Here is a 25294-nt window from a genome sequence, read left to right on the forward strand (position 1 = left end):
AAGGCGCTCCCAGGCCAGCGAAGAGATATAATCCCTCCACCTGGTCCTAGGACTACCCCTCGGTCTCTTCCCAGCTGGACGTGCCTGGAACACCTCCCTAGGGAGGCGCCCAGGTGGCATCCTAACTAGGTGCCCGAACCACCTCAACTGGCTCCTTTCGACGCGCCAACTATCAAATAGCTCTCCTGATTGTTGGCACTTGACAATCACCTTAGTCTGATTTAAGGGTTGTTTATATTTCACATCATTAATCAGAATCTGCAAAGTAACTCAAATAAGTGTAGTGGAGTGACTTTTCGTACAATGTCCCACTGTCTGGCTTCCTGCATAAAGTCAAGTGCTCGGCGCAGTTGTGGCGAAATGTCGCTCCTCTGTTTTCATTTAAACAGCTCCGTATATCCGTTAGCGCAGCTAGCTAGCACCAGATGCTAACAACAACAATGCACGTAAGGTCTCTCTCTCGCTCGCTCGGGCCACACATACACACACCCTCCCGGTCCTCCAGATGGCCAGCCGGTGCCTGCCAGTGAGCGTGGAAGTGTGGTCTGCCAGAAGCGGGCGGCAGGAGCGGGGCTGTCAGCATCAGCTTGTAGATGGTATTTTAAACTCGATGCGCTCTGAAACTACGGGGCGGCCGAGGAAAAAAATACACATGCGTTAATCGCGTTAAAATAATTAGTGGCGTAAATATTTTTGTGTTATCGGTATCGGTCTTGAGAAGCAGGAAGTTATCGGTATCGGTTTCAAAAAACCAATATCGTGCATCCCTACTCTGAATTGTAGTGGAGTAGAATTACAAAGTAACAATGAGCTGTCATGTGGGTATATATTAATGCTGCACATTATGGACACAAGCGATTTTCACCCATGTATTAATTATATGTTTTACATTTGATAACACCAATGTGTTTAATACTGGCAACTTCTAATTGTGGGAAAAACGAAAACGTTCAGTAGAGACGTCCCATAGAACATTTTGCGAAACACAATAGCCAGCATGTGTAGTTCTGGGGGGGGGGGGACGTTCGATTCCAGTTTTGGATAGTCTGGCGTGGTTTCGTTCCATTTCACACAGCTGTTTGACGCTCGGCGTAACCTTGGGCACTGACACTCCAACATCCAATCCCAGAGTTTGAAGATTAATCACGGGGAATGTAGTCCTAAACGATAGCTGCTGGGGATTATGGGTAGTGTAGTGTCTTCGGCCATCCTAAACTCCTAGAGGCCTACGTCTGTTTCTGGTTATTTTTATTTTGAAATTCAGTTCCTGACGAACGCCAAAAAAGCCCGAGATTATGGAATTAAACCAATAAATAAAAGCAAGGATAATTGTGTGTTATTGGTGAGTAAATAATAGTGTGTTATTTTTGAAAAGAATAACAAATTAGAAGGAAAAAAAGATATACAAAATACAGATTTCAGTATTCTGAGGCTCTGAGCCCCATTTATTTTCCTCACAGACGGCAACAAAAGTCCGAAATGATACGATTTAAAATAAAAGCAATAATTGTGGCTTGATATTGAGTAAAAACATGTTTTTATGAACCACACAGCTTCCGGTCTTCCACGACCCGACCGGAGAAAAAGACGTGCTGCAGGCACGAAACACATTACCAGTAGAAATACATTGCATTTAAAATCGTGCTGTGCAACACGAAAAAAAGGGGGAAATCGTGTTGGTGAACACGAATCAATAGATTAAAAATCGTGTTGGTGAACACGAAATGCCGTGAGACTGGGTTGGCCCCTTAGCATATCAAGTACAAAAGAAGCACTAGTGTTACATAGTGATTTCATGTTAAGTAAATAAAGGAGTCCAATTATAGAGTTTCAGGAAGGGGAAACTCCCTCTGGAGGAGACATTGGGATTTAAGCCTTTGCAGACCATTTACATGCACAAAAACCTATATAACACACTACAGGAAAGAGAAAACCCCAAAACGCGTATCTTTAAATAAATGAAACTGTGTGTAATAACCATATTTTCAAGAGGTATGGAACTTTTCCTTTTGATGAAATGGTGCAGCCATAGAAAACATGGGTCCTGGGTATTTCTCTCAGTTCTAAAATGATAGTGGAAAACTGGATGTGATTGAGAGGCTGCAGCAAAAAGACGAGACACACGTGGGTCGAGTGTCAATCCAAACAACCATACTTAATGACGTGAACTGATGTACACAAACAGACATGACCTCTTACTGTTCGTTTTTCATTGTTTTATTTTACCAGGATCTCATTGAGATTAAAAATCTCTTTTTTAAGAGAGGCCCAAGACAGGTAGCAGATAGGTAACATTCATAGAAATGTGGAGTGGTCTTGATGCCTAGAATATACATTAAAAGTAGGGCAAAATAAATAAATGAAAAAGTTCATTTATAAAAAGGCATCCAGAAATGTATGGACCGTTTCAGTTGAAGACATTCACAATTGACCATTCTTAAAACAGGATAAATCACATCAAACATACAAAAACATACCAATCTCTGTTTACTTTGTATTTTCTCTAAATTCATTGCATGTTTTTTTTTTTTTTGTCATTCCTATTTTTATGGTTGTTTGAAATGTTTTCTTAACCCTCCTATTGTCTTCGTTCCCCCCCCCCCCCCCCACCTTACTTTGGTGTTCGCGGTCAAATTTGACCGGTCCTGTTTAAACTGCTATTACATTAACACAAAAACCATTAGTCATCACCACATTTAATTTAACACCCTTTCAAACTGTACATATTGTATCAGACTACTGGTATACATGAAGAACTGCAGTAAATATACAAAGAACAGACACTGAACATGCATGTGCCAGGTGTGATCCATGTGGGGGGAGGGGCACATAAGAGCGGGAAATGTGTCAATTTGTTGTGTGTGTGTGCCAGGTGTGATTCACATGGGCGGTGGGCACATAAGGGGGGGGGGAACACATCTCTGTGTGTGTGTGTGTGTGTGTGTGTGTGTGTGTGTGTGTGTGTGTGTGTGTGTGTGTGTGTGTGTGTGTGTGTGTGTGTGTGTGTGTGTGTGTGTGTGTGTGTGTGTGTGTTTTATCTGATCCGGATGGTTACTAATTCCTTTTCTTTATGGCGGTCACCGGGAACACCATGGTGTTACAAAGTTGACTAAATCATCCAAAATACAATGAAAGTGGTGATCAGCAATTTGTATGTTCAAATGTCTACTGTGAAGGATATCATAAAGCCTGAATGCAATCGAATGTAAAACTAAAAAGTTATGATTGATGAAAGTAGTCAATCGGTTAGATTTGACCCGAAGACAACAGGAGGGTTAAAGTGTATTTAGAAAACCGCTTTATACATTAAATTAAATATTATCATCTTGCCTATTTGGGTTTTTTTTTGTATTGTGCATATACCAAAGAATTAGACGAATAACAATTCTGACTTGATGGTACTGGAGTAAAAAATGAATAGCATTATAATTCATCCTCTGGGATTGGGAACGATTATTAAAATGTTTCCAGGAGCTGTTGAGACAATTCAGTCGTGACTAAAGTGGTTTAAAATAGCTACAAATATTTCCTGATAGGATGTTAACCCACTATAGAGAAAGACAGAAGACAGAAACTAATGGACAGCAAGGCTAAAAAAGCCGCTCAGACAAAAACTAATCTCATCCGTCTGCACAGGTCAGATTTCAGTCAGGAAATGGGTTTCTTTCTCTCTTCATTCTTCATCGATTCTTCTTTCTCTTTCACCTTGTCTTGTTATTTCCATCACTCCCTCCTTCACTTGGATGAATAGATAGAAATGAAAAAAACAAACAAGGCGATGTCCTCCTGAAGATATTTGTTTCCCTGCTATGTAGAAAAACACTCTAGCAAAGAGAACAAAATGAAGAAAAATAAGTTAGAAGTCCCCTTTTGTTGGACACAAATGGTACTCAAGAACTAAAATCATAACCTTGAGATGTGTCTTTTTTGGTGGATTTGGTAACTCAAATTAAATGCTGGTGACTCTTAACATTTGTGTATAATATATTCCTAAAACGGGGAATAAGCCAACCACAAAATCACTAATATCTTCTATGTTAATGCATCTTTTTCCTGAGAATCCCAAGCATTGCTCACAGGAATGAAGAGCTACTTTTTACTACTGCTTATTTTAGAATATGGCATTTATCTTAAACATGACAGCAGAAAATATGCGTGCTACGTTAAGTTTCTGTATTGTTTTTATTCGAAGTTGGCCATATGTGAGGGAGGCTGTGGCACAGTGAGTTAGTGTCTTGGTGTTCGGATCAGGTGGGCACAGGTTCAAACCCCACTGCAGTCAGCATGTCGTTGTGTCCCTGAGACACTTCACCCCAAATTGCTCCTGTGGGGATTGCCCACAGTATTGAGTATGTAAGTCGCTTCGGATAAAAGCGTCTAACATGTAATGTAATGTATACTAGACCCTCCAGAAAAACGCGGGCTAAAATCCTTGTTTGCGATCAAACATGCGGGGTTTTATGTGATGTTATGCGGTGAAATTGCGGGAAGTTGCGAAATATGCGGAAAAAATAAATATTGGGCTGTATTATTTATTTATTCTCTCTCACACACAACCTGCCACTAACGTTAAACCCCTTTACTATTCAATTAAACACATTCAATGTTTATTTATTGTAAAAGCAATTGGGCTATTTTTCACACACACACACACACACACACACACACACACACACACACACACACACACACACACACACACACACACACACACACACACACACACACACACACACACACACACACACACACACACACACACACACACACACACACACACACACACACACACACACACACACACACACACACACACACACACACACACACACCACACACACACACACACACACACACACACACACACACACACACACACACACACACACACACACACACACACACACACACACACACACACACACACACACACACACACACACACACACACACACACACGTGAGTTGTTTGGCTTTCTTGTCGGCAGCAGCAGAAAGCATTTTCGAATCTTTGAATGAATCAAAGTGGGTCGTCACCGTCGATGTTCTCTTATGCTCCAACACACAGTTGCACGGGGTGCAGAATAGTTTCCCCCCACTTTCGTGCAAGACATCGGGGTACTGCTTTGAAATGCAGAAATGTTCGTCGGTAAATGAGATGGATTACATTTTTTCATCTTGGTGTTTTCTCTCTCGTGTGAGCTCCACACGTTCACTCTACGGTGTTGTTTACCTTCTGTGATGCGCGAGCTGATGACGTCGCGTCATCATCACTTCACGTCAAGACGAGTTAAAAAATGTTTTCTCAAATTTATGTGGAAAAATGCGGGGATTATGCGGCCTTTTAAAAATATGCGGCCTTTTAAAAATCTGCACCATTTTGCTGATTATGCGGTAAATTCTGCGATCGCAGAATCGCGTTTTTCTGGAGGGTCTAGTATACCTGTTGCCATCTGTGTGTTTCCATGTGAACATACAGTAGGTTGTACATCAGCTGGGAAAACAAAAATCCCCCTGTAAGTTTAAATATCCTATTTCTGGTAGGGATGGGTATCTTTAAGGTTTTAACGGTACTACTACTTTTATCGATACCGCTTATCGGTCCGGTCTTTTAACGGTACTTTTATCGGTTCTTTTGGAGAGAAAAAAAAGTTAAACTAACTAAACAAATTGTGAACAAAACTAACATTGCTTTTTATTTAAATGAAATACATAATATTTCACATCAAAAGAAACAACAGTGTTTTAACAAATCATATGAAATAGTCTGATGACAGAACTGTAAACAGAATAGCTGAAACTTTAACAAAATAAATACATCGGTTACCTCCAGTACCGACAAAAAGACCGATAATGTCGGAGCTTAACGGTACCACGGTCTTTAATAATTCAGCCCCGGGGCCCGTTTAATACCGGGGCTCGGTACCCATCCCTAATTTCCGGGGCATTAAAGAGGTTCAAAGGTCAAAGATGGGTTCAGGTAACAGTAAAACAGGAAACTGTGTTGTCTGGGGATGCAACATGATTGAAAGAGAAGGATGAAAGGAATGTTAGAAAAAAATAACTATAATTTCACAGGAAGATTTGGGGTAGAGGAATGTAAGAATTTGAAGTCCGCTGCAACTCTGACTACTTTTAAATCCAGGCTGGAGTCTTTTCTTTTTGAAGCTACTTTTAATTGAACTATTCACATCTCACTCTGCACTGTAACTTTTATTCACATTTTATGATCTTTGCTTTTTAAATGTTTCAAATGTGTTTTATGCTCTAAATTCTAGAATAGCTTCCCAACTGAGATACGGGATTATCCCACTCTCAATAGCTTCAAAGGTCAACTCAAAGAATGGTTGAGAAACAAACAGACGTGCAGTCACCACTAAATGCACAGGGGTATCTCCTCTTGCACTTTAGCTCTTGTATCTTCTCTGGCACCTTATATGTCGTTGCTGTTATATTGTACTGCCATCTCTTTCGACTCCACTTCGAGCGATAGATTTATTAACAAAGCACTTATATACTAATAAAGGACTGGCTTATCTAAAGCCAGTTGAGTAGCACTTGAAATGTTTGGCTCTATGAAACCTGATGTACTTTATGATTCTGTTTTCTTCAAGGTTGTGTCTTCCTGGTCGAATGTACTTATTGTAAGTCGCTTTGGATAAAAGCGTCAGCTAAATGCAATGTAATGTAATGTAATGTCATGAATACTTGTGTATGCTGCTCTTTTTCTTTTGCATATCATGTATTTTGTTTTTGCTATGTTTGTAAAATGTAATTTTCTTAAATGTTTTATGTGAGGGACTGCGGATGGAAATTAGCTCAAAGCTAAATCTGTTACTGTTACGCTTGACACATTTTTAACGTTTTAAGTGTTCATCACTGTGCATTGTCCCGCCAAATAAACGATTAATTAATTAAATTAAATTAATGTCTTTCATTTTTCTAAAGCACTTTGAATTGCCTTGTGTTGAAAAGTGCTATATAAATAAACTTGCCTTGCCTGTGACAACAACATCTTAATCTAAAATCTTTGCAAAAAGATAATTGAGCATTCTCACCTGAGCAGATGTCATTGAGTTCATGGACTTCTTCCTGTACTTTGAGGAGGAGAACGTCCTGCAGGATCTCCTGCTGCTGCTCCTCAGCCTCCACCCCGAGGAGCTCCAGGTGATGGTCCTTCAGCCTCAGCAACACCCGGCCTGGAAGACAGCGTTCATTGATTCATAAACTGGATGTGTGTGTACAGTACAATCAAATCTCTCTACAAACAAATTCTGTCTAAAAAAAGTCTGAACAATTCTGACTTTTTCTTAAAATTCTTACATTCTCTCAAAATGACTTTTTCTCAAAATCCTGACTTTCTAAATATCTCAAAATTCTTACTTTCTCTCAAAATTCTTACTTTCTCTCAAAATTCTGACTTTTTCTTAAAATCTCAAAAGTCTGACTTTTTCTTAAAATCTCAAAAGTCTGACTTTTTCTTAAAATCTCAAAAGTCTGACTTTTTCTTAAAATCTCAAAATCCTGACTTTTTCTTAAAATCTCAAAATCCCGACTTTTTCTCAAAATTCGGACTTTTTCTAAATACTTAAAAATGTCAATTATCACTCGTCACCGGCTTGAGCTTCAATCTCAGGATCCATGTATCATCACGTACAGAGCATCAACTAGTTCCTGAACAGTGTCCTTCACATGCTGATATCCAAGAGAGGGAGTTACACAGTCACAAGATGGAGGAATAGAAAGCAGTATTCAATGTTTACTTCAGATTAGCTCCACGTCAGAAATGAGCATGCTTGTCATATGTCTCTCTCCATAGAGGCTGAATCATCATGTTAATCACATAGCTATCATATGCCTAAAACAGTCCTGATGCTCTTCTAGGTAATCAGACATCCTGTCATGTTCACAGCTACAGTTGGGATACCTTTGTTATCATGTGTACTCTCATATTGGAAGAGGACATTCAGTATTTCCCCAACAGATCTTATCTTCAATGAACTGTGCAAACAAAGCAGGTTGAGTGTGATGCATGACTTGATACCTGATATGGCGTGTTTAATTATGGCTTTTTGGAGCGTGTCCATCTTGGCCGGGTGATAACCCTGCATCCACTCCAACACTTCTTCCACCGACCACGATGACACGCGCTTAGACAGGCCCATCACTCTGCAACACAGCAGGAGGAGCACACTCTGGAAATACAAAACCACAATAGATAAGATCAACATGTTAACTCGTTTACTACTTAACGGCAAATTTACGTTTGGCCATTTCATGGATAAGAAAGCTGTCAGATATGAAATACTCCAATTACAAAAATGTTTGAAAGAAGTATTTGTGTAACCATCTATCATAGCTTTGTCACTTCATGATTCAACAATGACCTAATGGGTCTACTTACAGCAGATCAAGCCTGAGGTCAAATAAACAGAGTCGAATAATTAGATTGAGGTTTGCAGCAACACTGGCAAAAAGCTGCAAACGCCAAAGATGACTTCATTAATATAATAATTAGAGTCACTTAATATTCTTTTCTATTCTTCATGTTTAACATTCAAAGTGAAACTTAAAGACACATCACTTATTGTGTGTCAGGCTGCAATTAAGTGTTATTTGTAAGCAATTAATCACTCAATATTTGTTTGAAATCCAAATTGTCATTAACATCTTTAAAGATTTGACAGAACATTTTATCCAGAAGAAAATAAATAACACAGCCACATGATCTCAACAGAAAGAAGTACAGTTATTTCAATAAGGACAGCCAGTGCTGTGTATGAACGTGAAAAGTGTTCCTGTGATTATTGAAGTTCACCTCACCAGAGTTTAAAGAGCCTGTGACACGATTTCCCCCCATCATCCAAACCCATCAATTTGAGTAAATATTGTCGCCTTGAAAACCGTTACTGAACTGATTTTGGATATTTGTACTTTGATAACCATTAATCTGCCCTTCAATGTTGACCATTTTCTGGATCTGCTCGGGGATTCTTCAAGTCCCGCCAAATTACGTGTGACGTCATTGCGGGCACAGCGCTCCAGCTGCACCATTCAGGATCCCAGCAGCTGCATGCAAACGCACGATGGCACACACAGCAGCAAGCTCAGACAGCTCAGACAGTTTCATTTTGAACGTGTCTGAGAGCTCGTCTGAGAGCTCACATGAGGCTGAAGGATCGGTTTATGTTGTATCTGTTAGAAGTTTAGGAATTAGGTGCGTCAATATGGGCGATCACACGGTCATGTAGCCAGTGGTGGAATGGGACTAAAAATCATCCCGGGACTCTCGACCGGCCCACTTCTGTACCGCTATTAAATTGTCAACGGGGGGAGTGGGGGATGTCAGGGCGGCGGGTGCTGTAGATAGTACATGTAAATATGTAAATATTTGTGTCACTGCATCCTGGTAAAATACAAATATAATGCAATGTGTGTGTGTTTGACATTAGCGCTGCTAGCCACCTGTGCCCTGTACTACGAAGCCAGTTCAACAGACCCTGGATATGTTTGAGTAACAAACAAACTAACAACAACAAACTAACAAACGAGATCTCGCTAAGCGGTCCTACGACGCTGGTTATCAACTCGGTAAATCAAGCCAGGGTTTCTCTCTCCAGCTGAGAGTGCGTTCACGTCTAAGACACGAGTGGATCTGACTTTAATTACATTTGACTCGAGTGTTTCGTCAACATAATGTGTTGCTTAAAATAATACTTCTGCATACAGTATGTGACACTGTAAGTGTTGCACGGCCAGACACGGCAGATAAGGAAATATATGATATATTATGATATTATATGATCGATGATCTGATTGACGATGTAATATGAATGATAAGTGCGACACGTCGGCGTCTTCTCTGCATAGGCCTACGGCAGTTTAAACTGTATTTCCTTTATCCTGTAATATGACTTGAGAGATTTAAACTCCGCACACTGAGTTGATCTCTTTTCTATAGACGACGGAGGCGGGCAGCGTCAGGTAAAAAAAGTTATTTAGCCTTCCCAAACCTGAGCCTCACGCGCCGCCTATGGGGGATGTGCAGTGACTTATCCGACCGGCCCACTTCGGTACCGGCCCATCGGGATTCGTCCCGATGGCCAGTCCGCGACTGCACCCAGCCCACGTAAACTGTCAACGGGGGGAGCCTCGCTGCGGGGAAACGGTGGACCTGGTGTCCCGATCGGAGTGGGAATAATAATAATAATAATCCGTGCATTTTATCCATTAATTTCCCAACATTGTGGTGAAAAAAACACACGTTTAATCGATGTTGGTGTACTACAACTACAAAAAGCATCGGTTTGTTTTCTCATCAGGAAATGCAGAAACAAACGATTTTTAATCATCATTCTCACGATCATTTAATGTATCATATGTTCGCCGAATTGACATGAAAGCACTAATACATGTAGTTTCATCCACTTGAGTTTACAACTACAAAAATAATCGATTTGTTTTTATATCACATCCTACGGGAGGAAATTCAGTAGCTCTCACTACCGATTTTTAATCTTAATGTAATCATCATCTTCACCACGATCATTTATGTTTATGTTCGCCGAATTGACATGAAAGCACTGACAAATATGAATATACTGTAGTCAACTTCATTACAACGTTATTAACGTGCCTAAACTCAGTAATTCACCATTTCTACGCATGACAACACACTTTGTCCGTGTTTGGCTCTCTCGCCGCACAGTGAAGCGTTCCCGCATTGACGTCACTTCCGGCTTCCCCCAAAACTTCAAAATGAGTCGAAGGAATTTCCCCGCGATGTTCGAAATTATTGATATTTAACGGAACGGTATCGCTTTTTCTTTTTTAAACTGACGGTTCGAGATTACTAGTAGCCCAATATTTCATTGCACAACAGTTGTTGGGATGCTGTCACAGGCTCTTTAAGTATACTTGTATCACATTGAACAAGCAGTTGTCCCTCTGCAGGATCTTAAGGGGCCTACACACCAAACTGACACCAAAGAACACGTCCCGACGGAACACGACTGTTGCGTCGCCTCACGTCTCCTGCGTCTTGGCCAACAGTCGCACTGGAACACACCGCAAAGACTTCAGCCGACGGCCAAGTAGCACGTACGAACGGCGCAATAACTCTCCTTACCAGCAGGCGGCGGTTTTGCGGTATGTGCGGTTTTGCCCAGGGCGCATTAGCCGAGGACATTGTTTTCTGTTGTTCATCAAACGTAAGGAAATGAATAAAACACTTGAGATTAAATGGCCTTACCAAGATGGTGACAAATATCACGATGAGGGATCCCTCAGAGCTGAAAATAGCAGCAAGGTGACATCCACCAACTCCGACACCAAGTCAGAAAAGTTCTCCCAAAAACTTTCTTTAGCCTGCGGTTCTTCTGGTTTTCCTCCCGGCTCTATCCTCCTGGGCTGCACCGCTATAGGGCGAAAAACTGCTAAACTGTTGATGTGACCTTTTCAGCAGACCAGTCTGGTTATTGGGGTATAAATATAGGAATGTAATTTCCTGTGTTAATTAAGGGGGATGCGTGATTGGCTGGTGCAATAACAAGGTCCCAGCAGAGTAATTGACATACAGACGCTGAAGACCTTTAGACCGGGGCAAAGACACGGAGGAAACTTACAACTAGAGTCAGGTCGAGTGTAAAGGAGGAAATCTCACGGCTGATTTTATGCCTCTGGACAGCATTTCCTAAACGATATGACTCCCAAACTGGGCTGACATCTTCAGGGAAATAAAGTGGATGTGTAGCCTCTTGTCTTGCTCTGAAGCATTCATTTATGTCACCCAGTTACAAGTAAACCAGGACTTGTAAACAGAAGTAATATACGGGAACAAGAAAGGTGTGGAAATTGGCTTTTTGAAGGTGATTTTACCATCCTGTACTATAACTGCAACTTATTAATTAATGTCCACAACTTAATCCAAATGGATGTGTTTAAATCTTTATGAAACACACGCCTGCTGGCTGCTGCCCAGGCTACTTCTACTTTGAACGTTTTATTGAGCTTTAGGGTAGCGACGTTGAAGTGAATTTTTGGGCAGCTATTCAGGTTTGACTTGGCATCTTGATTTAATATATATAGCAAACGGAACTGTATTAAAAGTATAATGCATAGAAGTGGTACCAGGTAGGTGTTTTAAACAGAAAGCAGTGCATTAATATCACTCTTGGTGATTTGAAAAACCCTTTAAAACATATTTCCACATAACTTCAAAATATGTTACATGGATGGATGTTTTCTAAAGCAGAAATGGGTGTATTTAGATGTGTCTCTTATTTAATATATAATGCCTGAGCTTCAGTATTAGTAGAAAAAAGAAAAAAAATCTGATACCATAGTTGAGGAATTTAAACATTTCTATCTCCAACACTAATTTCATAAATAAAAAAAGTGAAAAAGTGAAATGTTGCCTAAACACAAACAGTCATACAATGTGCATTAATCACTACAGTCTGAAATTGGCTAAATCAAGATGTAATCCTGAACGTGCCTTAACAAAAAGACAAAATAAAGAATCACCAGAGTTCACATGGGAACCAAAACCAGACGTAATGTTCTAACAGGACACAAATTCAAGATGCATCCTTCATGCTTCCTAAAGTGTGATTCTACCATCTTGTGGTGCCTTGCAGAATTACTTAATCTCTTGAACAAGCCTTAAAATGTTACAGTTGAGTTTTACAAGTTCAGAGACTTCATTTGTTTGCAGCCTTTCTTAGCCTAATGCAATCTCGATTTAATGCACTCGTTCTACAATGGTAGCAAGTTAGGGCTGATTTTTATGTTAATAATTAAAAGTGTTTAAAGCATGAATTCCTTAAAAGAGGACTATTTAAGAATATATTAAGAGTTGTGTATAAGCTTTTTATAAACTCGTCATTCATCACTTCATTGAAAACTGCATTGCCTTACACACACACACTTCGTTCAATGTTGATTTAAAAAGTATAAAATGTGGTTGAAAATGTTGGCATTTCGACCAAATAACGTGTTTTCTTAAATGCAGGGAAATGCCGAATTACTCTTAATTAATTAATTAGAAAGTTACTCTCAGACGTATTTTCTGTGATATAGCAGTTTTCCATCTGTTCTGGTAAATGAAGCCTGGTGAGAATGTAATAAATATGAATGTAATTTGGCGTGTTGCCTGAGTACGTGGGAAGAGATACGGCCCGCACACAGAGGGATTACAGTCACCCATCAACAACTGCATTTCATAACACCAAACATCCTTAACAGCAGGTGCAACTAAACACTTACGTCTTAACACACTTTAAGTATGTTTTTCTGAGTAGAAAGTTATATTTACCTTCAGTCAGTTGTCTGTTTTTGACAGAATATTCCTCTACCTGTTGAAGTGTAACGTTCAGGTAACACAAAAAACATTCCTTTTCCCGGATCCGCCCACTAAGGTGCAGCTGCGTGATGCCTTCAGTGCTGTCAGGAATATCTGTATTGCACGTGCATCATAACGAATTCCCTTTTCAATACTGTAGCTTTGTAGCTTTAAGTCCCCTAAGAAACTCTTCCATCCTTCATTCCTGTGTAAGTTTTTCATTATTGGGGTCATTTCATTACAAATAAATCCAACAGGGCGTAAGAAACGTTTCACCTTGAGGGCCTTACCAACTCACTTTAGTTGTGAATTGGTGTTAGTGGTACATATAAGGCTACTTACTACACAGTACACTACTTTTCTCTTGAAGGTGTGATTTATTATAAAAAATGTATACAATAAAAATTAAGAACTAGAATATTGGAGCTGTTGTCGTGTTTATGTACAACTTCATGACTATATTGATTGGTGTTGATGGGGTCATGAAGGCACCACCAAATTAGGTCAGTAGTCCTAATAGTTTAAAGGCCAAAAACTAATATTTATGTCCCTTTCCTTTTTCCAGTTTCTGTTTCAAGTTCCGTTTAAAACATTTTTTCAGATAGCATAAAACCTTTAGGTCAAATAATATGCCATCTTCACCCAACAGGGGGCGCAAATGTGGTCTCTTTCTCCCCCTCTCTTCTGCACCAGCTGCTCGGCTGCAGAGAAAACTACAGCTGGAGTTTTGTGATGGTCACGTGATGATGTTGTCAGTATATTACTCCCAATGTTTCAGCGTGTTCGCTTCTATAGAGCACTGAGAGTGTGCATGGTGCAGTGTTCCCCTCTGCCTGCAGTCTGTCCTTCACATTTTAATGCATTGTTGAACTCTTTGACAGCTGAAAAAAACCTGGAGTTAAAGCAACTAGAAGCTACTTTTTGAGAGGAATTATGAGACACGTGGAGCTGTGATTTTGTTTACCAATTGACAGCTGACAAGGTGAGACAAAATGACTTTTGCAACTTCAGTTTGGTGTTTAATATCGTGCTGAATTAACATAATCTGGCACATTTGTATCATGTGAAATGCATGAATCCTGCAGTGGCTGCACCTGTTTCAACCTCAGCTGACTGTCACCTGTCATTCCTTTTAAATATATATTATGTTGCAGGGAGCATTTGAGTTCAAAGCTCATTATTAACATGTGTGCAAAGAACATAGTAAATAGGGACTTCATGAAGTGATTAAAGCTCTTTGTGTGAGTGTTAAAAGGTTACTGATTCGCTAAGCAGCCGTTTCAACTCACTGCATGATTCATTGTGCTTTGACCTTTTTAAGATGGTTTAAATATTCATTGCAATGAAGCTGAATGGAAACAGTTAAAAGGCTGATTGGATGCATGTAATGTATTCTGGAGGAATGCTACATGGACAAAAGGACAGGAAATGCACTTTTAATGGAACTCATCCGCAGGAAAGTGTCGCTTTGTGTTTGAGCGGTCATGGGTGAACTATATCTGCCTTAAATTAACCGAGCAAAATGGGTTAATGTTGCACACGGGTGACTGAGCAATGATATGGGATGGTTCATGGTTGCATTATGTATAGAGAGATTGTGTTCCCACTAAGCGCCCTATACCTCTGTGTACAGAAGCCTCATGAAATCACCTTCAAGTGGGAAATAATGACGAATTCAACTTCAGATTAAGTTCAGGCACCGGTTGTGGAGCCACTCAACATCTTCCTGTTAGTGTGTGTTTGTGTGAGGAAACCCTGTGTGTATGCATTTGTGCACATATGAGATGTATGCATGCATAGTTTTGCTTTTTAATTAGTGTTGCATTATGCTTTAGTTGTATGTCTTTTTTCTTTTGTTTGACTATAAAACATATTTAGTTTATTTTTGAAATAAAATGTGATCTTGAAGTGTTTTTACTGCTTTCTCTGTTAAGTCATTTAAAACATCCCAATCCATACACTTCTGTTCCTCCCGAGACCACACACGCTGGTTCGCTTGCAGACGATCAAGATGCTCAGCTGGGGGAAGGTCTCGTGACGTGATGATGCATGAAGAGATAGTTGTGTCCTCTATAGCTGAGTGAATCTCAACTGTCTACCTGTGGGGAGTCTCTCAATGTCTCATTTACCTTGGTTCAAAACTCATACTCAACTTGGAGGTACTTGTACTTAAGTATTTCCATTTTATTTTGTTTAAGTTGATTAAAATCGTTTGAATAAGGTGTTAAGGCACACAGCTTTTTCTTCTTCTTCTCCATCTCCTTCTTCTTCTTCTCCATCTCCTTCTTCTTCTTCTTCTTCTTCTTCTCCTTCTCCTTCTTCCCCTCCATCATGATCTGTTTATAGTGATTGGAAGGATCTCAAAGAAGGAAAGCCTCGAGTCATTTGAGGGTAGTGAAAATCCCCTCCCCATGAGGGTTCAGCCACATTAAATCCCCAGATTTGACCTCATCTCTTTAACACTGGGATCAACAGCTGATCATGTGCTTTGATGGATAATGTGGTGATCAATCAAATGCTGACCTGGATGAAGGGAAAAGACGGAAAAAGTCATCAATGTCAAAGGTTATAACGACTTCTTGGAGTGTGCTCCTTTCACCAACTGTGAGCTTTGCTGTTCAAGCCTTTTTGTGATTTATGGCCAGTGTTGCCTTTCGTGGAGTCAGTTCTGAAAATGCTCCGGTAGAGTTCATATATTTGTTGTTTTGGGTAGTCTGGCCCTTCAAACCTGACACATACCGAGCATATTGCTGGAGGGATAAGTCATATGTTTGTAGGCCAACCAGGAAGTTAGCAGCACCTTGGTTCCCTTGACAAAAGCCAATGGGATCTTTCCATTTAAAAACATGTTAAAATCTCTTGAGCTTGTGTTAACCACAGACCTTATTTCCGCCATCTAACAAAAAAAAAAATCAAAAACGCCACTGACGAAGAGACGAGGCAAGCAGAAGTACCAAATTGCTAACTCACTACTTGGTTTGAGGACTCATTCGCCAGCACTCTCCTTTTATTCTAAATGTCATGTTTTGTATTATTTAATCCACAGTTCTAGAGATAGACTCTTTGCTTTCCCACCATCCTCTGTTGGCACTGACTAACAAATGAACTGAGTGTGTGATAAAATACTTGTACCCCTCCAAAGTCAGTGTAATTACAAGATAACTCACACACACACACTCACACTCTGTAGACACAGTGACACACACAACACACACGGATAGCTCAGTGGGATCTCCTAGCAGCACTAATGCTTCCTGCCCAGCTTCAATCTAAACATCAACCTGACCCCTCTCTCCCCTCCTGTGATGAGAAAGTCCAGACTGAGCGCTTTTTAACGACTTAACAAACACTCAGCCGTCGGGGCTTCTGGGAGTTTAACACCCCGCGGACTCCTGACTGTGCAGCAGATTCAATTTTCCTCCTCGGAGATGTCTCTGTCTGCATCTATTTGTTCTGCGTTCCCTCTCACTTTCGGCCATATATGGTTTGCATCATGTGTAGCGTGGGAAACCAGGAGAGTAAATGTGCTTAGCTCAGAGTAAATACTTGGATATACGTCTGCAGCTGATCACGATTCATTATCAGTTCAAGTGTTGAGGTATAACATTTAAAATTCAATCTGCTTTTACTTAAAAATGTACTTATGTCATCGTAGGAGTGACAGAAACAGTAGCTCATCAATAGCAGCACCTGCTGGATGAAATGTCAACCGTGTGTTTGAGATGGATTTACTTCTCGTGGTGATAAGTGGCCTTTGAGACACATTCTTCTCCCAGGAGATGTTTTAATGAGATTTATGTGTAAGGTTACGAATGGAGGACATGTTGGAACCCTGCCATAACAATATCTGCCAAAGCCCTTCTCATTTATCACCTTGCGTAATTCATATGGGGTTAAAACCTGAGAGAGTTATGGTGCTGGAGCTTAATGTCAGCCAACTGTGGGTCATTGTTTCAAGGTTACACTTTTATAAATGAAGCCCCAGGAGATTGACATTCTCAGAGGTGTATTTCAAATGGCGAGTGAGATATTTGTGTTCATATCGTGCCAAATGTTGGGTCTATAAGGATTATACTCTACTGTTTATAGAAGAAGATTTATGAGCAGCATGTTTCAGTCGTATAGGTTTTACCATAATCACTACTTGTAAATACCATTCACGTTCAAGTCGTATTAACAACTCTGGACTAGCAATCGTGTAAAGTCCACAATTCAGGGTGTTCAAATTCAATGGATATATTCCACTTTTGCCCCGTGACTGATCTTTCCTTAATGCAAAATGTCTTTATGCCAATGTATTTCTAGCTTAAAGAAAAACATGAATCCAGCTAAAAGAAAAACAGGCGGACAGCAAAAACACACCGCCTGTCAAACTCTGTTGGTAGAGGAAACATATCTCATGACTATAGGTCTGAGACAGCCACAATCCTCCCACCACAAGTGTGTGTGTGTGTGTGTGTGTGTGTGTGTGTGTGTGTGTGTGTGTGTGTGTGTGTGTGTGTGTGTGTGTGTGTGTGTGTGTGTGTGTGTGTGTGTGTGTGTGTGTGGTGTGTGTGTGTGTGTGTGTGTGTGTGTGTGTGTGTGTGTGTGTGTGTGTGTGTGTGTGTGTGTGTGTGTGTGTGTGTGTGTGTGTGTGTGTGTGTGTGTGTGTGTGTGTGTGTGTGTGTGTGTGTGTGTGTGTGTGTGTGTGTGTGTGTGTGTGTGTGTGTGTGTGTGTGTGTGTGTGTGTGTGTGTGTGTGTGTGTGTAGGGTGAAAAGTGCAACCCAGGCGGTCAAAGCTCTCATGACTGTTTCACCTGACTCACAGCACCAGAGGGCACCAATAGAAGAAAAACACACACATTTGAACTTCCACAATTGTGAGGACTTAATTGTATTAACCCTTAACTTCACTACGTAGCCTGCCCAAATCCATAGGTTGTTCAAACACCTGATTTCTGATCCATTTAATGTCATATTTATATTCCTTAAACTGTTCACCTACCATGATGTCCTGGAAGAGAGACTTGAAACTTTTTGATGACTGAATAATATAACTTGATGTGTTGATACCTGTAAAGGAGACAAGTGGACCAAAACCATGCAAGGAGATTGTCCTCCACCCATATGAAAGCATCTACATTCGTGTGTTACTTCAGGATAGTAAGCGGTACACCGTTTTGGTTGGTTGAGGAGAAAGTGTTTCATCATGTGTAATACTAACAGTGGATTGTGTGTTTTGTCTCCAGTCAGGAGGAGATGGAGAACAAGGCGATGTATCTGAGCACGTATGAAGAGAGAGAGAGCGGCTCCATGTATGAAGAGGCCTACGATGGACACAACCTGTCCAAGCTCAACCTGTGTGATGAAGGTAAGGACCACAGCGGAGATAAATGCACATTTCTTATCCAAGTAACAGACTTCTTTAATCCATCTTCATGGTTATAGAAGCAGGAGAGAAACACTAAATAAATTGGTCACGCACAAGAATCTGTAGTCAAAAAAATATGTTGAACTTCAGATATCTTGCATTGCAAATGAAAATCCGTCTTATTGACAGAACTTCATACACCCAGATTGATTCAAAGAGGGACTTTCTACAAAGACACACACACACACACAAACACACACACACACACACACAAAAGAAGCAATGCAGTCACCACTTGGCATTCACTGTATACCTGCTATGATCAGCTAGGAATGTCCAGCAACATCTGCATGTGTGCGTACAGTGTGTGTGTGTGTGTGTGTGTGTGTGTGTGTGTGTGTGTCTGTGTGTCTGTGTGTGTGTGTGTGTGTGTGTGTGTGTGTGTCTGTGTGTGTACAGGTGCAGCTGCAACATATCCACTCCTGACCCTGTGGTGTTCTCAGATTTCGACCCAGGGCTCTGTGAGTTTGGTGGGAAAGTCTTAGGAACAGAATTTGTTGACATTTTAAGGGAGGAGAACAATGGCCACACACATCAGAGAGACTGTCCTCATCCAACTTCTCTAATCCGGGAACATTTTCACACATCGTTCAGTTACAGAAGATATTCCCAACCATGCAGCTGCTTGTTTCGTTGAGGTGAAATAGAACAGAGGAAAAAACAGTTGGGAAGTTTCTGTCAGTGTGCATTATGAGGTAAACACTGTGAACAACGGTTCATTACACATTCAATTATTCACTTAAACGCACTAATAAGGTCCTCTCATTTTATCAAAAAGCTTATGTATTTCAGGCGCTTTCTGATTGGAATAAGAACGTTTTAATTAATGCTGTCAAAATTATCGCGTTAACGGCGGTAATTAATTTTTTTAATTTTTTTGAAGTTAAAATATTTAACGCATTTAACGCATGCGCATAATGGCCCGCCCCCGGCCCCATACATCCCACCAATGGCAGCGCCAGGGTATGGCTGGGGTAGGCTACAGCCATACCAAGAAATGGCTTAGCCCCATTTTAGCCCCACCATGAAAAATGATGTTAAAGTAAGCAAAATAAAGTCCGCCAACTCACGGAGTAAATTGCACAGACAGCAGTTAGTAAGATTGATTTCAGTAGCCACTTGTCTGGAAATACCGAAGACTAGAAACGGTTTTGAAAACTTTTGTCACGTAGTGATCGTCTTCTCAATAGAACATCTTTGATAATGTCTTCTGGCCAATCAGAATCAAGATAACGGCGTGGTGTTGTTGCAGGAAGTCCCGATACATCGATACAACATTACGTGTTGATAGAAATCAACACGTAATGAATTAAGACCCCACGGTTTGATGATTGATAGGTGTGTGGGCTGTCTTTTATTTTGACACACAGAACAATGTTATAATAAACATACATAGGCCTACATACTGTATGTTAAATGGATATATCCGCCTTCTTTCATTTATCTTTCCATTCCCACAACAATATACATAAATAAATGGCATATGTTGGACATAGTTCGAATGGTGATTAATCATGATTCATTCATTTTTAAACTGTGATTAATCTGATTAAAATTTGTAATCGTTTGACAGCCCTAGTTTTAATAAATGTTCTTCATCATTGTTGGGTTTATTTTAAAAAGTTTGACAGATAGCCCATGTTTTCAGTCATTTGGCTATTTAATGGTGTGCTGTTGTTATGTTTGCCTGGGACCCCTCCATCTCAAGGCATTTATGAACTTCTAATCGTGTGTAAAATACAGGCTTTATCCAGAAAAGACATCTGATTTTACGGAGCAAATGTGGTCCTAATTTGACCAACTCTGGCATTAGGTATAATCAAGCCTCTTCACTATGATTGGTCTCACTTGTTTAAAGTAGTTTAAACAGCCCATTACCATTACCTTTAATGACGATATGTTAAAGTTCAAATATACACACATAGATAAGTGTATTTAAAGCATGTTTTGTTTATGCGAACACACACACGTCATGTCACCATCAACCGACAATAACAGAGACACTGATTTGTATGCACTTGCCCAGCACCATGTGCATTTGATTTGGAAAGTAATAGTAGCTAAGTCCTTGTAAATGCACTAATGTCCCACAGTCAACAGTCAGAAGCAGTTCCAGGGCTGACTCACAATGACCCTGCAGGAAATAAACAGATTTGTGGAAACTGTATTGTTGCTCCTCCAGTTTACTAATAAAATGAGCCTACACATGTTAACCCCACCTAATCCCTGTATTAAATCCATTGTCTCTTAAACACAACAATATGTTGACAACAACATCCCAGCCAGATATGAGTCAGAGGGAACATTCAGCGGTGCAGTAATGATTCCAGTTATTTGATGAATGAATATTGACTTTTATCTCTCGTTTCAGTTGGGACAGCTGCAGAGCGTTACTTAAAAGTCTTTTTTAGAGAAGGTTGTTGGTTGAAAAACATTTCAACATATCAACAGAACATTTTGACAATGGATTCATTGTTTTTTTAAGCAAAAAATACTAAATGTTTTTCCAATTCCCTTATCAGCTGCTCCAATGTGAGTATTAGCAGCTTCTATCTGAGTTACTTCATTGTAAAATGAATATCTATGGATGTAAGACTGTGTGAAAATAAGCCATTTGAAGATGTCACATCAGGCCTAGGGATTGTGATCAATTATTTCATTAACTTTTTTTATCACGTTTTGTCGAGTACATTTTCATCACTAAATCAAGAATAAATCAAATTAACTTTCTTTCCAAGGTCTTACATTGAGTTTAGGTAAGGTGGTTGAAAAACAATATGTGTAAATCTTGCAAATATTGTGTACTCTTAATTGATATTTCTTTATGTAAGATAAAGTATAACATATGTTTGGCTGCTGCCCGTCCACAGCAGTACATCACTTTGCTTTTATGATGTAACTTCTCTCCGTTTCCCCAGGGCATGGATAAGTACCTCACACAACCCCACTTTAAAACATCCAAACTATCCCTTTAAGGCACAGACACGACGGTGTTATCATATCAATTTTACCAACCAACTCTTGGAATGACATCAAACAAGTCATGTTTACAGTCATGCAGCTTCTCATGCGAGTCAGAGAAAGAAAACGTCATGAGACAGAAAATGATGTGATAATTTCCCCCTAAAACTCTACACCGCTGGTTTTATATTCCTGCCTATTTTTAAGGTGTGTGTGTGTGTGTGTGTGTGTGTGTGTGTGTGTGTGTGTGTGTGTGTGTGTGTGTGTGTGTGTGTGTGTGTGTGTGTGTGTGTGTGTGTGTGTGTGTGTGTGTGTGTGTGTGTGTGTGTGTGGTGTGTGTGTGAGTGTGTTTGTGTGTGTGTGTGTGTGTGTGTGTGTGTGTGTGTGTGTGTGTTGTGTGTGTGTGTGTGTGATGTGTGTGTGTGTGTGCTGTGTCGTTGTTTTGTCTCAGTTCAGCATGAGTTAAACTCTAGAGCAAACTAACTCAGAGCAATTTCTGATCCTATACATTCCTGTCATGTGACACATCCGAGCCAGCTGTGTTTGTCTTATGCCGGAGCAGCGTGTGTTCTTCATCAGTGTGTGTTCTTCATCATTGTGTGTGTGTGTGTGTGTGTGTGTGGTGTGTGGTGTGTTGTGTGTGTGTGTGTGTGTGTGTGTGTGTGTGTGGTGTGTGTGTGTGTGTGTGTGTGTGTGTGTGTGTGTGTGTGTGTGTGTAGTGTGTGTGTGTGTGTGTGTGTGGTGTGTGTGTGTGTGTTGTGTGTGTGTGTGTGTGTGTGTGTGTGTGTGTGTGCGTACAGCTACAGCTACAGCTACAATCCACTAGTGGCCACTGACTGATTGTCACGGTCCAAATGAAATCATGCTGTTGGGAGGCCGTGCTACAAAATCAGTGTTTAAATTCAGAACCAGGACTCGAGCCAACATCATGACTGTTCACAGGAAGATAGGATCTCATTAAAACATTTTTAGTATCCCAGCGAGTATAATATCTAACATACTGGTCATGTCACATACTGTAGGCATAATGATTTCCCAGAGACACATGGCTGTTCATTTGTCTACGTTTTTTTTTCATCCATCCAGCTCATCTCAAGCTAAATGTTGTATAGGTGGTAACTGAAAACTCTCACAAATATTTAAAGGCGCCCTACAGTATAATGCTTGTTGGGATGTTCCCTTCCTGTAGTGTGGTTTGTGTGCATGTGAATGGTCTGCAAAAGCAAGCATCCCAAAGTTCCCTCCAGGTAGAGTTTCTCTCACACACTAGAAAGTAAACATGTCACTGTAGAGGCACACAATACAAATATAAACCTGAAAATAGCATAATAGGTCCCCTTTTAAATGTTACCCTATTTCAATAACATCAAAAATGTGTTTTTGAGCAGTTGTGTGCAGAATGTCATTCATTCATTTATTCTCTCAGCTTTATTGTTGAACTCCTTCATGCCTAAACCCAATACTTCTACTTATGGGAAAAGCACAGTGTAGTTAAATCATACTATTTTCTTGATCTGATTATTCTCTTTTGCGTTCATGCATGTAAACATAATCAATTTGTGTTTATTTTCCTCTATTCTTTCCCTTGAAACTGAGGCATGTAACATGTTGGTATAACAGCCAGATTAAATCTAATCTCCATTTAAGAATCATTTCAATCACATGTTATTTTAATGAGGCATAACACACATTCATTTCTGTAACACTACTGAGGATAATTTCTTAACAAACAACATTAAAAGTAACATGACATTGCTATTCCCATGAGTGCTGAAAGATATGATTCTAAAAACGATCCTTTGAAAATCCTTTTGACCTGAGGGGAATGTTCCCTCGACAACAACAGCATAATCCCTGCCTCCTGCCAAGCTATCACACACACACTCACACAAATAAAAAACACACTTGTTTTGCTAAACTTTGAATAGAAAAACGCTTCCATAAAACAAAAACAGTTGTCAAATGTATCAAGACTAATTCCCAAACATCTGAGAGGAGGTTTAAATGGTGACATGAATTATATTATTTTTGTGAATTTTAATGACTGATTTTAAATGCCTTTTTCATTTTTTGTAAAGCACTTTGAATTGCCTTGTGTTGAAAAGTGCTATATAAATAAACTTGCCTTGCCTTGAATTCTGTTGAATTTATTTGAGCAATGTCTGTGTGTGTTGCTTTCCCAAATGCTTGCATCATTTCTCACCTCATATATATTTGACATAAGACCATAATAAGCCAGTAAACAAGTGTATTTGATATTGTCTCGTACGTCATTGAAGGAGTAAATGTCAGGCTTTTCAAATAAAAGCTTTCTGGGGTTATTTGTTTTAGCTCCGACCTTTACTAACATTATTGCATGAAGAAACTAGAAAACACGAGCTTAGCCTTACACACAATGTCCCAGCCACCACTTAGAGACATTTCTTTGTTTTGTAGCAGGCTAATCTTCAAACAAACTTATTAAACATGTTTATTCCAAAAGCCAACTTCCACTTGCTGTTCTTAAGAAAACCTGTCACCTCTATTTGGACTTTTTACCGACCCAAATGTCTTTGTTGTTTTGCTCAGGTTCTGGAAAGCGTCGCAGGAAGCAGGATCAGTGCTGTGCTCACCTGAACTCCCTCTCTGCCATCAAGTACGCCATCGTCTCCCTCTACATCCTGGTACTTCTCACCATCTTCGGACTCTGCTTGGCAGGTAGGGTGTGACCTGGTCCTCCATTAGCTGTATCTCTTTGACCATCACCAAACATTTTTTGATTTCCAGGGAACATTTAAAGGGCAAAATGCACTTTTTGATGTCTTTTATACATAAATATGTAGTGGCGAACCGTGTCTATCACAACTGGACCTTCTGTAGACACACACCCCCCCCCCCCCCCCCGCCGCCCCCCCCTCCGCATTATAATGTCCGTCTTTTCACTGAATTGTCGTCTTGAAAAGGGTTCTCACAACAATTCCGCAACAACTTCATCTTCACCTTATGCACTTGTCATTTCAACGTTAAAAACAATAAAACGGCATGAATTGCTTCGTCGCATTCATCTAGATCAGTGTTTCTCAAACTTTTTCATACCAAGGACCACTTAAACAATAAAAAAACACTCGCGGACCACCTAACTCCACAAATATAAAAAAACACATCGTTTTTCTAGAACAGATTACAAATCGCCTGAAAATGGTACAAACAAGTGGCAACATGTGTGACGAAGGTGTTGCACTGGGCTATATCATGCAATCGATTAACCTCGCTCCATTGTGGAGATATTCCCGCGAGAGTGCGGAAAACTGAAATGTATTTATTTATTTCAAATGTGAAATGTTACCAATATACTCACGGACCACTAGGGGGCGCTCACGGACCACCAGTGGTCCGCGGACCACACGTTGAGAAGCACTGATCTAGATCCTCTGTCTCGAGCCAGTTAACTAGCGGGCCTTCTAGAGTATCCTGGAACCGAGGGAAACTCTGAAAGAATACGCCCATTGGCTACAAATCAATATATGATTGGTTGATCGAACTGTCAGTCCAAACGTACAGTACGCTCTCATTCAGTGCAACGGCCAGGGCATTCGATCAAGG

General features: G+C 40.2%; 2 protein-coding genes across 5 annotated transcripts in view; one reads left to right on the forward strand and one right to left on the reverse strand.

Annotated features, from left to right (window-relative positions):
- Positions 1-3155: 3155 nt before the first annotated feature.
- Positions 3156-13448, reverse strand: LOC117535657 (sterile alpha motif domain-containing protein 12-like). 3 transcript variants are annotated; one of them, XM_034200197.1, is made up of 5 exons: positions 13315-13431; positions 11251-11416; positions 8044-8194; positions 7058-7198; positions 3156-3824 (listed from the first exon to the last, which is right to left on the reverse strand). In XM_034200197.1, exons 3-5 carry the CDS (start codon positions 8162-8164, stop codon positions 3808-3810), a joined length of 279 nt encoding a protein of 92 aa, XP_034056088.1. In that variant the 5' UTR covers positions 8165-8194; positions 11251-11416; positions 13315-13431; the 3' UTR covers positions 3156-3807. The 3 variants fall into 3 exon arrangements, with proteins under 3 accessions (XP_034056088.1, XP_034056089.1, XP_034056087.1); XM_034200198.1 differs by having other exon boundaries at positions 11251-11431; positions 13315-13386; XM_034200196.1 differs by lacking the exon at positions 11251-11416 and having other exon boundaries at positions 13315-13448.
- Positions 13449-14189: 741 nt separating this feature from the next.
- The window catches only part of scara5 (scavenger receptor class A, member 5 (putative)), an 86215-nt gene continuing 75110 nt past the window's right edge, over positions 14190-25294 (forward strand). For both annotated transcript variants that reach the window (XM_034200168.1, XM_034200169.1), the window contains exons 1-3: positions 14190-14323; positions 18570-18691; positions 24281-24409. In XM_034200168.1, coding sequence (XP_034056059.1) covers positions 18580-18691; positions 24281-24409 — 241 coding nt within the window. In that variant the 5' untranslated portion in view covers positions 14190-14323; positions 18570-18579. The remainder of the gene's footprint in view (positions 14324-18569; positions 18692-24280; positions 24410-25294) is intronic.

The sequence above is a fragment of the Gymnodraco acuticeps genome, unplaced genomic scaffold (genome assembly GCF_902827175.1).
Source record: "Gymnodraco acuticeps unplaced genomic scaffold, fGymAcu1.1, whole genome shotgun sequence".
In the NCBI taxonomy this organism is placed as follows: Eukaryota; Metazoa; Chordata; class Actinopteri; order Perciformes; family Bathydraconidae; genus Gymnodraco; species Gymnodraco acuticeps.